Below are 14,154 nucleotides of genomic sequence, written 5' to 3' on the forward strand. Positions count from 1 at the left end.
TGGGCAAAACCAAAAGGGGGTAGAATAGAGGGTGGGAGGTGGGGATGTCTGTGGGGGGGAGTAGTGGTGGGGAAATGGAGACAACTGTACTTGAATAACAATGAAAAAAGAAGAGTAGAGCTTCCAGTGAAACAACTACTCTATGATTCTGAGACTCTTGACAGCATTTGCCATTAGCTCTTTCTGGAAACTGAAGCAAGAAATAAAAAATGTTCAGTGCTCTTTGCCCAGGCTTTTTGGTTTTATTTGTTTGGGCTTTATTCGTTTTTATCTTTTTTATTTTTTTAACAATTGCTTCATTGTTAAAAAAAAATTAAAGAATGAGGCATACACTATTAATGGCTTGGCATGTAGCCTGTTAGGATTTCTTCAAAGTATACACAATCCTTGAAATATTTAAATAAATATACATGCACACATAACCTTTAGATTTTGGCATAAATAGGATCATATTATACAGACTCCTGAATTTTGCTTTATCTACAAAACAGCATGACATATATATGGTAGCCATTAGTGCCATTCACCAACATCTGGTTTCCCTTTTTCTCCTGAACATACGGATGGGGCTATGTGACTAGTACTCACCAATAAATTAAGAGAGTAAATGATATGTATTTCTTCCCAGTAAAGAATTTGTTGGGCTTCACCCTCTCTGTAAAGGTCTCTTCTTTCTCTGGCACAGTGATCAGTACTCAAGGTAGTAGCTGTTTTGTCAGCTTTAGTTTCTGAGTGGCTAACTATGAACAAAATCCCCCTTGACAAGAACAATGGATACAGAGAGCAAGCAAGAAATAATTCTTTGTTGATTTAATTCCCTGAGATTTGGGGGTTGGCTGTAACTACAGCATTACTTAGCCTATCCTGACTACTACACTGAACATTTCTTCAGGTATACATACTTGGTCTATCTCATTCTTCCTCATGGCTAAATACTACTGTCCTAAACTAATGCAACAGAATGCATCAAACTATTCCCCTATTGTTGGATATTTGATTTTTTTTCCAAATTTTTGCTATGACAAAGTCTGTTGCAATAAATATTGTGTGCACATAATCTATTACAATCCATTTGTCAATTTTTCTGAATATAAAGTTTCTAAAAGTGAAATTAACAAGTAATATGATTTAAACATTCAACATAATGCTCCCAACTGCCCTCAAATTGCTGAACCAATTTAAATTCCTATCAGTAGAAAGTGAGAGTACCTGTTACCCTACATGCTCACCTGCAGTCAGTTATATTATTCTTTTAAAATGTTGCCAATATTCCATGAAGATTGTATTTCATTGTTGTTTTAGCTTGTACCATTATTAGGCTTCTTTTCATAGGTGTAGAGGCTATTTGTATGTCTTCTAAGAACTGTCTATTCCTGTCCTTAACCCAGTCTTGTCTGATTTTATTGGTGTTTTTCATAAATCCTGAATGTTAATCCCCTGGTTCTTGTATCAGTTGTAAATATTTTCTCTCAGTCTATCCTTTGTTTTTAAGTTTGTTTATAGTATCTTTTGCTATAGAGAAATATAAATTTTTCCTGTAGTCAATACAGTCAACTTTTCCTTTACGGTTTTTGGAAAACTGTGCTCTACCACAAAGTAAAAGTGTATTCAATGTTTTCCAATCCATTGTCACTAAAACCTTTACAAACAATCCATTCTTTCTCTACTGACTTGAAAAGTTCTATATATCTTATAATAAAGTCCATAAAATGGGTCTTTTATGGACTTTATACTCTAGTTCACTGATATTTTTGTTTATTCCTTTACTAGTACATTTTGATATTTTTGAATATCTACAAACTATATAAATTCTAGTATCTAATCCACAGTATTCTTCTTTTTCAACACTTCTCCATCCCTTAATTTTCTTTGAGGAACCTCAAAATCAATGAGTCAATGTCCCTTCCCCTAACCCACTGGAACAAACCAAATCTACCAACAGCAACAACAAAAACACACATTGTAATTCTGATTGGAATTGCTTCAAATCTAGATTAATTTGGACAGATTAAAACTTTACAATAATGTCTTCCCATTAAGAGATATAATAAACTTTTGAAATAATATTCATTTTAGTCTTACACATTTCTTGTCCAGTTTATTCCTAGGTATTTCATGATTTTTTTGTTGTTACAGTGAATAGTACCCTCCATTATATAACATTTATTTACTAGTTATTAATGCTTTCTATGTAGTTTTCTTGTACTTAGCTACTTTCCTGAATACTCTTAATAGCTCTAACCATTTTTAAATGAAGTGTTTTGAATTTTTAGATACACAATTATATTCAGGTTCTTATTTACAAATCAGTCTTCAGTTCTATTTTGGGCCCTTTAATCAGTGATTCCTAAACACCTATTTCCACTATACCTAGGGGTAAGAAAATAATGGGATTTTACAGCTGGAAGGAACCTTATAATGATCTAATCCAAGGGTTACCTAGTCAAATACTTACTAGGTATGCCGGTAAAATAACTGGGAGAAGGTATAAGACAATGAGGAATTGTAGAAACTAGGAAATGAAATGCAGAGAGCAGACTCTGTCTGAGTTGGGCAGCTGCCACTCACCCCCAATCGGTTGTTGCCATGGGGAAATGTAGGCCCAGTTTCTACTTTTCAAAAGGTGCCAAATATATAGATTTTTACATTGAAAATCCCAATTTTAAAAACATTAAACAAAAGCCAAACAAAATATAATTACCAGCTTTCAATCTAGGAACTTGAATCTAATCCAATACTTTCATATAAGGCAATTTAAACTCCAAAAAGGTGTATCAGAGATTGCCAAATGAGCAACGTGTAGAAGAGGGCTTTGTATTTTGTTTAACTGGTTGATGGGTCAGTTCAGTATCTTTAAAGTGCTAAAGCAGGCAAGTATTTTATTTGGTTTGGTTACAAACAAGGAATTTAGTCCCTAATAGCAACATTTTATGTTCCCTGCTTGGCTCATCTTGGCTTAGATTTTCTACCATGGCAAATGAAAAGGGCACCTATTAATTCATCCTTCTGTATTTGGGGAAAGCCCTACATTATGTTCCCCATTCTGCCAACATGGAAGTCACATCTCCATTTCCTAGCCTTCCTTGCAGTTGAAAACATGCAGGTGACCCAGGTGTCACCAATCAAGGGAGCTACATGAGACTTTGACTTAGAACAGGGGTATCAAACTCATTTTCACTGGGGACCACATTAGCCTCGTAGTTGCCTTCAAGGGCCGAAATAATTTAAGGACTGTGTAAATGTAACTAGTCCTTAACTGTTAAGGAGTTGAAATTACATTTGGCCCTTTGAAGGCAACCACAAGGCTGATGGGGCCCCCAGTGAAAATGAGTTTGATACCCCTGACTTAGAAGGAATTAACAGATGAAAAACAGCTAGGGGTGGGCCATGTTTGGTGTCAGAGGAGTCCAGCTTTCTGGGGTAGCAAAGGACGTAAAGTTGCCAAAGCAGTGGTAGCAATGGTGGCACTAAAATTGAGTTCTTGGCAACAGTGCAAATGTAGCAATGAGTCATGGGTAGTGCAGTGGTTAACAGAGGCCATTTTCTCACCACACAAGTTCTACAGCCCAGTCTGGGCACTGTTCCTAGAATTTAGCTTCAAGCTTATTTCTCCAGCTCTTCCAAAGATACTGTGAACTGCCCAGGATCCTTTTAATAAATTCCTTTTCTGCTTAACTAGCCAGAAATTATTCTGTTTTTTAAAATTAAGCTCTCACCAACACAAACACCATCAGGCAGTGACAGAATCAAATCTAAGATATTGGTCTCTTTGATTCCCAAGCCAGCATTCTTTTTATGACATCATACTATTTATATTTAATGCTTTTAGGAAGGTTCAAAATGTTATTTTAAAAATGTATGCTGAAGCTTCCATCTCATAGATATGCTATGAATACTGTCAAAGTGTCTATTTGGTTCTCGATGAGAACAGTTGTTTAAGTGCTTTTGGAATTTTTTAATCTTTGTTTTTGCTTTTGTTCTTATAGATTCATAGACTAGTGACTTCCTTAAAAGATGTTAGACAGCTTACAACAAAAATACCAATAATAATGTACACAGAGTTGTTCAAAGATAGAGCAAAACCACATAAAAGAGATAATTGTCTTAGATAAATAAGAATGAGATCATTATAATGTTCTAAGCAGTAAATTTACAATCTTCCTTGAAGCAAAGGACAGTAATAGGGTGGATTATATTAATGTTTCCCAACCTTGGTTTGGGAAATGATGTTTATTTTCCACCTTCATGGCCTCCAAGTTTTTAGAGTTTCTTCCAACTTCATTTATTAAATAAAGTTTTCAATGACCTCATCATGGGTAAATACATAACTAATTGAAATACCAAAAACAGAACACAGATCCCTATTACTATTTTTGGTGATACCACATTGCAACTATTGATAAAGGGATTTAATTTTCTACTGTGCACTATGTTAAATAAGAACTTCGCATACATTATCAAATTTATTTATCACAACAGCTGTATGCAGTAGGTATTAATATCCTTATTTTACAGGTGAAAACATTGTTGAGTAACTTATTCAAGGCCACCCAAATGATAGCACTGACATTTGGATTCAGGTCTGCAAGTCCAAAATTGGATCTATTTATGTTATGCTACCACCTTCAGGGAAAAAAAATTGTTTTACAAGACAGAAAATTTTCTCAAGGCTCTAAATATTAGGAATTTATTACATGAATATTCACAGGAAACCACCTGACTCTACAGTGAATAATGGGAGTCTGAGGAGGAACTGCATAATAATTGACTACATTCACTGAGGTCTGAGACACAATACTGGAGGTATCTGGGAAAGATATAAGGGTAAACTGGATATGAACCTTGCATTCTGAGAGGTCCACCCAGGTAGGGAGAAGAGATGAATGCACAGTAAACCAAAATACACACAGGCTACATGAGGTGGTGTCATCTCTGCTGAGTAGGTCAAGGCTTGGGGAGGTGTAAAGAGGGAGGGACTGGCCACATCTTCCCAGGCATGGTGTTCTCTCTGCTGCTACTGCCTGTGGTTCAGAGTCCAGGGCCCACATTGGGAGGCCTAGTCCTGCCCATGTTCCCAACTGCCTAGCTGCCAAGCCTAGTCTTTGCCCTGCTCCCTGCTGAAATATTCCCATCAGATATCTAAGGCTCTAAGAAAGAGTCTCTGCACTTTTGGGTAATAATCGACAGCTCTCATATAGGCTAATCTGACAGACCATGAAAAAATAGTCCAAGAAAAATAGGAACAGCCTAGAGGCAGAACTAGTGATCCCCACAAGACAGAAGAGAAACATCCCTTCCCCAAACTGCCTTCTTTTCCCTAGTCCCTACAATCCCTGAAGTCAATTTTCAGGCAAACATCTCAGGAAGGCCCACTCATTAATCCATTATCTACCCTGGCACCTTAGGCAAAGATAGTTTATTAGCTCCTGCCTTCAAGGGTTGGCTGAAGAGGTGCAAATCTCAGAAGAAGAAAAATGCCTGGACTTGGACCACTGCCCAGAGCAGCAGGCCCAGGCTCTGAGTCCCCAGGTGTCACTAAGGGTGTCAGATTTGTAAGCAGGGGAGAGTCAGAACCACAGAAGTAGAGCCCAGAGGCTGACACTGCTATCCTGCCTATCTGCCTACTCTACTATTTTAATGCCTGAATTTGTAAAGGGAACATTTTACAAGTGTATTTATAAACCTACATTTTAAATGGTTCAGAATGTCACTGCCTGGAATGGGCCTTAGAGACCATTATATAGACAAAAGAGTGAGGTGCAGGTAGGTAAAGTGAGTTGCCCAAGTCACTTGGCTTGTGAGGCTGAGGCCTAGCTCTCCCTGACTCTCATACAATCAGAGACAGATTGCCTTTCCCCAGTGCAAGGTAATCAATTATTTACTTGTTTCCTGCAAACTGGAAACTGAATGCTCCTTGAGCAATAGGATCATTCATTAAATTATTCAACAAATATCTATTGTACCTGGCAGGAGCCAACTGTGGATGCAGAGAAGTAAACAAATAACTCAGCAGGAGCTACCAATGAATAGTAGGTGAAAAGCATTAAGCATGTTTGGCCCAATGTAAGTATTCAATGAATGATGACTTCTACTAAAACACTCTTCTAGTGAGATGGAAATAAGGAGAGAAGTATAGGTAAGGGTTAGATCATGACTAAACCCACATGAAACACTGAATGGATGGGATTTTCCCTGAAGACAATGAGTAGCAGAGGAATAACATGATCAGATTTTAGGAAGGCCATTCTAGCAAAACTTTGGAATATGAGAGTTAAGAAAAAGATATCAGTTACAAAGCTCTCAAGAAAGTCCAAATGAACAGTGATAAAAAGCTGACCCACAACAGTGAAGCTGGGGATGGAGTGAAGTAGTTTAAGCAGAGCAATTTCAAGAGGTTGGGAGAGGTTGAGATAGGAGAGGGAGGAGAGACAAGGCAAGCCCAGGCTCAAGGGGAGAAGTATGGTGGTCTCTACCAAGACAGGGTCCCCAGCTACAACTTTATGGGAGAAGAAAATTAAGTCAATTCAGGGAAAGTTATTTTTGGATGCCTAAGGGACACCTAAGGGGAAGATGTCCTAGAGCAGCAGTCCCTAACCTTTTTGTCACCAGGGACCGGTTTCATGGAAGACAGTTTTTCCATGGACCGGGGTTGTGTAGGAGAGACAGGAGGCACAGCTCAGGCAGTAATGCAAGCACCACCCATAAACCAAGAGGAGGGGGTTGGGGACCCCTGTCCTAGAGGCATTTGTATTTTCAGGTCTATAGTTCAGGAGAAAGATTGGAGCTTGAGGCACTAATATAGGGAACTTGGCCTTCAGCAGCCAGCCAGAGCAGTTAGGCCAAGCAACTTAACAAATATTTACTAACATCCTACTATCAGCCAGTCACTGTGAAAAGTGATAATGCAAAAGCAAAAAAATAAGAAAGAGAAGGTCCCTGACCTCAAAAATACTACATTCTGGTGAGAATAGCCAGAGTATTCATACATACATATACAAATAAATAAAAGAAAAATATTATCTAGTAAAAGTGGCAAATACAGAATTATAGGATATGGTATGATATGGACTGGCTATGTTGTTCATTTGCCTTTGCCCAGGGAAGAGCATGAGGAGCAAAAGAGAAGACTGAAGACCATGAACTAAGAACCCATAGTTGTGGGCCAACCAATAAGGTACAGTACTCGATACTGAGCATGTTATATGGAGATATCTGGTTTACACCCTCATCTGAAAACAATTCCATCACCTCCAAACTGAAATCTCTAAGAATAATTCTAGTAGTTTGTTAATACATTCAGGAACTATATGTACTGAGCCCAGTGCTAGGTGGGACAAAGTCCCTGCCCCTCAGAAAATTAATATTTTAATACAATAAATAAGATGCACATAAGCACACACATACCAAGTACAAATATCTAAGTAAAGTAACTACATGTTGTCATAAGAAAAATATAGATGACTTCTGGTCAAGATGGCAGTGTAGGCAGACATGGCTCTCTTCTTTGCACAACCATATCAAAATTACAACTAAAATATAGAACAACCATCGCTCAGAACCAACAGAAATTGAGTTGAATGGAAGTCCGACAACTATGAAATTAAAGAAACCACATTCACCCAGACTAGTAGGAAGAGTGCAGACATGGAATGGGTTGTCCCACATCCACGTGTGGTGGATAAAAATTCAGGTGGGATATCTCAGGAGCGAGGAGTCATAGGCCCACACCAGGCCCCCGGCCCAAGGTTCCAGTGTCAGAGAGATAAGTTTCCATAATTTCTGGCTGCAAAAACGAGTGAGGATCAAATCAGTGGAAGAAACTTCTAGAGTCCCAAGAAATTCCTCTTAAAGAACCAATACACGGACTCACCTACTCAGAGTCACTTTCTCTGAGCTCCAACACTGGGATAGTGGCTTGAAGGGCACCACTGGTGGCAGGGGAAGCTGAGGTGTCTGGCATCAAGGCAAGCAAAGGCCATTGTCCCTTTTCTGGGCCTTCTACTCACAGAACAGGCAGACTGGTTCTATATCTAAGATTCCATCAACCTGGCTAACACTGTTTAACCTGCCTTGGGGATCCCCAGTCACTCTGCCCCATCCAACTTATGGGCCCACCCAGGCTGCTTTTCCATATGAATGGCTGGACTTGGATCATGCTTTGCAACTTTCTAAATCCTTTCACACAAGCAACAGCTGGCCTCAGTGAGCCCCAAGCCCAGAACAAGCAACTAGATTCACAGCTTGGCTTTGCCTGAAAATCTCCAAGCCCAGCACAAGTAGCAGCCATCTCAAATTGCTATACAGCTCAGGAAGGGTGTCCCTGAGCAAAACACAGGTGAGGGCTGACCTTGGCCTGCACCACCCAGGAAAGCCAGGGGCCACTGAACCCAGTGGACAGCTACAGACCACATCAGAGAACCACCACCCTGCCTCTGCACAGCTGATCCTCCACAGAGGGTGGAGGTTGGTAGTAAGTGATCACAGACAATTCTTGTAGCTGCCTGGCCTGGGTAAGTCCTCCCACTGATTGGCCAACAGCAACCAAGGCTCAATTACAAGAGAAGGGTGTATTCAGCCCACATTAAGGGCACACCTCAAGTACCCAGCTTGGGTAGTAGTGGAAGCTGTGCCACTGGACCCTACAGGACACCTACTACATTAGGTCATGCTACCAAGACAGGCAGTTATAGCAGCTCTACCTAATACATAGAAACAAACACAGGGAGGCTGTCAAAATGAGGAGACAAAGAAACATGGCCCAAACAAAAGAACAGATCAAAACTCCAGAAAAAGAACTAAACAAAATGGAGATAAGCAATCTATCAGATGCAGAGTTCAAAACTCTAGTTATAAGGATGCTCAAGGAACGCAGTGAAGACCTTAACAGCATAAAACAGACTCAGTCAGAAACGAAGGATACACTAATTGAAATAAAGAACAATTTACAGGGAAAAAACAGTAGAGTGGATGAAGCTGAGAATCAAATCAATGATTTGGAACATAGGGAAGCAAAAAACAACCAAAAAGAATAAGAAGCAAAGAGGATCTAAAAAAAATGAGGATAGTGTAAGCAGTCTGTGAGACAACTTTATGCAATCCAGCATTCACTCTATAGGGGTTCCAGAAGAAGAGAAAGAACAAGAAATTGGTAATATATTTTTAAAAAATAAAAGAACAGTTCCCTAATTGATGAAGGAAATAGACATGCAAGTCCAAGAAGCACAGAGAGTCCCAAACAAGATGGACACAAAGAGGCCCACCCCAAGACACATCATAATTAAGATGCCAAAGGTTAAAAATAAAGAGATGGGTGGGTGGGAAAATGAATGAGAGGTGAGTGGATTAAGAAGTACAAATAGGTAGTTACAGAATAGCCATGGGGATGTAAAGTACAGTATGGGAAAGGGAATAGCCAAAGAACTTTTACACACATGATCCATGGACATGAACAAGGGTGAGGGGATGGCCTGAGGGAGTGAGGGTATTATTATGTGGAGTGTGGCAAAGGGGGAAAAATTGGGACAACTGTAATAACATAATCAATAAAATATAATTGTATAAAAAACTAAGTGCCCACGAGTAAATAAGGGGATTAGAAAACTGTGGCACATTTATACAATGGAACACTATGCAGCAGAAAGAACGAACTCCTACCCTTCACAACAGCATGTATGGAACTGGAGAATATGAAGCTAAGTGAAATAAACCAGGCAGCAAAAGACAAATACCATATGATCTCACCTATAAGTGTGCAATCTAATCAACAAAAGAAACAAGCATGCAAAATAGAACCAGAGACAGGAACATAAACAACAAACTGACAGTGATTAGAGGGGAGCAGGAAAAGGAATAACAGGGGAAAGAAGGGGAAGGGTCAAGCCACGGAACATATATAAATGACCGATGGATAAGGACAATGGGGGAGGAGGATTGAATGTGGAAGTTGGGGGGTGGGTAAGACAGGGGAGAGTAATGGGGGAAAAATGGGGACAATGGTACTTGAACAACAGTAAAATGTTTTAAAAAACTAAAAAAAAGAAATAAAGAAAAATATAAACAAGGGACTAAGAATAAATGAGTGATCCACTTTATGTAGAATAGTCAGAAAGTCAGTCCATGTAAGGAAGTGATATTTAAGCTGAGTCCTACAGTTTGTAACAAAAAGGATGGTGGTGTGGACATTCCAAGCAGAGGGGACTGCGTGTGCAGAGGCTTAGAAGGAGTAAAGTGTTTGAGAAATTGAGTGACAGCCAGCAAGGCCAGAGGACAGGGCTGGATAAAAAAGGATGACATTAGAAATATAAACAGAGTCACATCACTCAAGGCCCTCCCTGTCAGCTACAGTAAAATGTTTGGATCTTGTTGTAAGAATGATGGCAAGCCACTGAAAGGATTTTCAAGTCAGGCATGACCTGATCTGATTTTCATCTTAAGAAATTTCTCACCAGGACAGGGCCTAAAGATCATGAACTGGTTACTTCTGAGCATGCATGCCTTGAAGCCACCCTCCAATCACAGTGTAGTGGTCCTTTATGCCACAAGTAATTAGGGTCAGGCCTCCATCTGTGGAGCAACTTTTCCTCCTTGGATCTCCTGCTTGGCCTAAGTGCTTCCCCAAAAGCCCCATAAACTAACTAAAGTGTTTCCAATAGATTTTGCTAGAGTGTTGGGAGAATGGATGCTTTGGTAAAAGGACACAAAATAATAAAACAAAACCACTCCCTCATTTCTGATGGAAATTTTTCTCCTGCACTGCTTGCCATTAGTCCATGGCCTGAGCAATTGTCCTTGTTCTTTACTTGTCTCCTTTATTTTGCAAAAGGCCTTGAACATGTGTACTACTGTGAACAATAACAAAGAACTATACATTCTTATTGATCCCAGAAGGCTGAAAATTATAAACAACAGAAATACGTTCTTTGAATGCTTTTCTCTAAAGAACGTTTTAGGAAAAACAAAATAGCTTTGTTAAAACAACAAATGAGCTTTTGGGACATTTGGGGCCTCATGGAGGGCTCAGGTAACCAGGTATTGATGCAAGAGGTGACTTTAGGAATAAAGTTGGAAAGACCTCCCTGCCACCTTCCCCTAGGCTCATTTCCTCATCTCTCTCTCTCAGCCCACATCTTGATTGCATGGAGCTGTTTCCTATACAGCTTTCAGCCGTAATTATTTTCAGGAACCAGAATTCTCAGCCTAAAGAGAAAGTCCCCTTTGTCTTCCATCCATGATTTAATTTACATTCTCCTCTATGCTCCATTCACTTTGTTTTTAGGCAAAGAGAAGTCTCACAATTGTACTAGACCCTGATTTTGAATTTCCCTGTTTCCTCTCTTTGGAAATTTGCCTAAGTTAGCCACTGGACAACCCCGTCAGAATTAAGCTTTACCTTAGAGAAATCTTTATTATTCATGATTTCTTATAATATTTCTATAACTACTGTCATGTATTTTCCCTTGGTATCTATATTCTTATGTTTTTCAAAATACTCAAATGTGTGTGAGCATATATACATACAGTGATATGCATATAAATCACTTTTTCTCTGATAATCAGTAAAGTTTCTACTCTTTTCCAACTGGATCTCATCCCCAGGGATCTGACTCTCCTTTGTTGCCAGATTTTGAAGGGGTGTGGTTAGCTCCATTTTTTCTGCCTTTCACACTCAGATGCACCCTTCCTGGCATTCCCCTGATTCTTCAAAACCATAATTCACAAGACAATGTGACCAACTGACTTTCTACATTTTTGTCTTTCTGTTCTCAACTATAAACTTCTTCAATATACAAATGCCTAAGAACTTTCTAGAAGTGGGCCAACTTGACTACAAAGTAATATAAATGCAAAGAATTGTCAACTTCTAAGAAAAAAGTATGTAGTATTAAGAAACATTAAGAAAAATATTTAGAGGAAAATAGATTATTGTTAGCAGAATGTGGCTTACCTGAATGTATTATAGTCCACTGTCTTTGTCAAGTTATAGTCAGCAGCCCTAAATATCTGCTTGATCTCTGTGGATTTTGATTTTTCATCTTTCAACTTTTGTAGGGCAAGTTCAAGGTTGCTAAAAGGATACTGGAGGCGGGGCGGGGGGAGAAAGGAAAGATTATTTAAACATGCTTGACACTTAGGGAGACCACCTTTCTGATAGCCAGAAAAGAGACTTCACACTGTGAACCTAAAGTTAGCTGGGCATGTCTTTCCACAGAGATCAACACAAAGAAGACATGATTAGATTTTTTATCTCTTCAGTTAGGGCTTTAGGACTAGGAGTGACATTAGTATAAACCCAGATCTGCAAAAAATGAGTTAAAGGTATGGCAGACCACAGGAATCAGAAAACAACATTTACTTCTGACTCTGCCTCCTCCCTCTAACACTTAAACATTGGTCTAGTATGTTGGAGACCCTAATGGAGAGGAAGGAGATTCAAAATTAGATAAATGAACTCCCATTTTCTCCAGATCTTTAGAGTGGGCCCCCAGAACTGTTAATCACCATGCTATGTAATGAACAGAGTAAGGCCAAGTGTTAAAGGTCCACACACACTGAAATCCCCTTACATTCCTTCTCCAGGCAGCCTCCAGTTTCTGTCTCCTACTCTGTTATCTGGTTTTTTGACTCTAAAAATACTCCATATTCAATCTAGTAAAACATAAGATTGTAAACAATTACACATAAGAGCTAAAAAATTAGAAGACTAAATATGAAAATAACATGGATGGTGATTTAATATAAAGCCCCCCTTCTTCCATCAGGGAGTTTGGCACCTACTGTAGACCCCATTCCATCCTTCTTTTACATTTTCTTTCAACTATTTCCATGATAGTATCTATTAGCTCTTTTGAAAAGACTCCTCAGATAATATTAAAAGTGTATTAATCTTTCTCTGCTTAGAATGTCCCTGTTAAGGGCAGTTTTTAAAATATGAAGTTTTTACTTGGGATGCTGATACTAGGTAATGTCTTACCCTGCTTTTAGCTTTCTGAAAGGAGAAAAGCCCTTTATAACTTAAAATGTATATATTTATTATTGTTACATATTCATTATTGTATGTTAACTATAATTGAAAACTAAATATTAAAAACATACATATTCACGCTATATGAGGGGGGATCCAAATAACCTGGAATTACCTTCTGGAGGGTGGGCCCCTTGTAGTTCAGGCTTCCCCTGTTAGGTGTATTCTAGGAACCCATCTGTATCAGTGTATCAGCTGGCATTGTTGTAAGAGGCTGCATTTGGCTTCAGTGAATTTTTTTGAACACTTTCAACATGTTTGCCCATTTCATGATGGGTAATTTAGAAGTGCACCTTCATACACTGCACTGAGTGTTCAGCAGTTTTTGACCAAAAAACAGCATGACCTTTGTGCCCTATCCTCCATATTCACTCAATTTTGCCCTCAGCGACTTTATTTTTGTTTTCCCTGATGAAAAAAGTCCTCAAAGGGAAATGTTTTTGCCAATGCAGAAGAGATGAACCAAACAAATGAACAAAAAAAAAACAGCAAATGCACTAAAAGGCATTAAAAATGATGGGTTCAAAAACTATCTTAAGCAGTGGAAAAAATTTCTCAATAGGTGTATTGCATCAAATGGAGAGTACTTTGAAGGTGATTGAAGTTTAAACATGTAAGAATAAATTCACAATTTTTTACAAATAAATTCTGGGTTTCTTTGGTCCCCCCTTGTACAGCTGACCCTTGAAAAACATGGGTTTGAAGTGCAGGGGTCCACTTCTACATGGATTTTTTTCAATAAATACAGTAAATATATTTTCTCTTCTGTATGATTTTCTTAATAATATTTCCTTTTCTTTAGCTTCCTTTATTATAAGAACATAATATATAATTCATATACAAAATATGTTTATCGACTGTTTGTTACTGATTGGTAAGGCTTCCAGTCAATATTAGGTTATTAGTTGTTAAGTTTTTGGGAGTCAAAAATTATATGGATTTTTGACTGTGGGGGGGGATCAGCACCCCTAACTCTTGTGTTATTGAAGGGTCAACTGTATTTTATATAAGGGTATAGACTTACTGTATGTCTGAATATTGAGCCCTAATTTACAATAGCTATTGTAAATTGTACACTGACTGAGCTTGCTATGTGCCACATAGAATTAAGCACTTTACACACATTATCACAT

At 38.6% G+C, this 14,154-nt stretch overlaps 1 protein-coding gene across 1 annotated transcript in view; it reads right to left on the reverse strand.

Moving 5' to 3' along the window:
- Positions 1-14,154, reverse strand: part of EFHC2 (EF-hand domain containing 2) — a 231,943-nt gene that overhangs the window by 111,734 nt on the left and 106,055 nt on the right. Inside the window, exon 10 of the mRNA XM_045860517.1 lies at positions 11,945-12,075. Coding sequence (XP_045716473.1) covers positions 11,945-12,075 — 131 coding nt within the window. The remainder of the gene's footprint in view (positions 1-11,944; positions 12,076-14,154) is intronic.

Source organism: Phyllostomus hastatus, unplaced genomic scaffold, assembly GCF_019186645.2.
Source record: "Phyllostomus hastatus isolate PE091 unplaced genomic scaffold, TTU_PhHast_1.1 phas_scaffold_200, whole genome shotgun sequence".
Taxonomy (NCBI): Eukaryota; Metazoa; Chordata; class Mammalia; order Chiroptera; family Phyllostomidae; genus Phyllostomus; species Phyllostomus hastatus.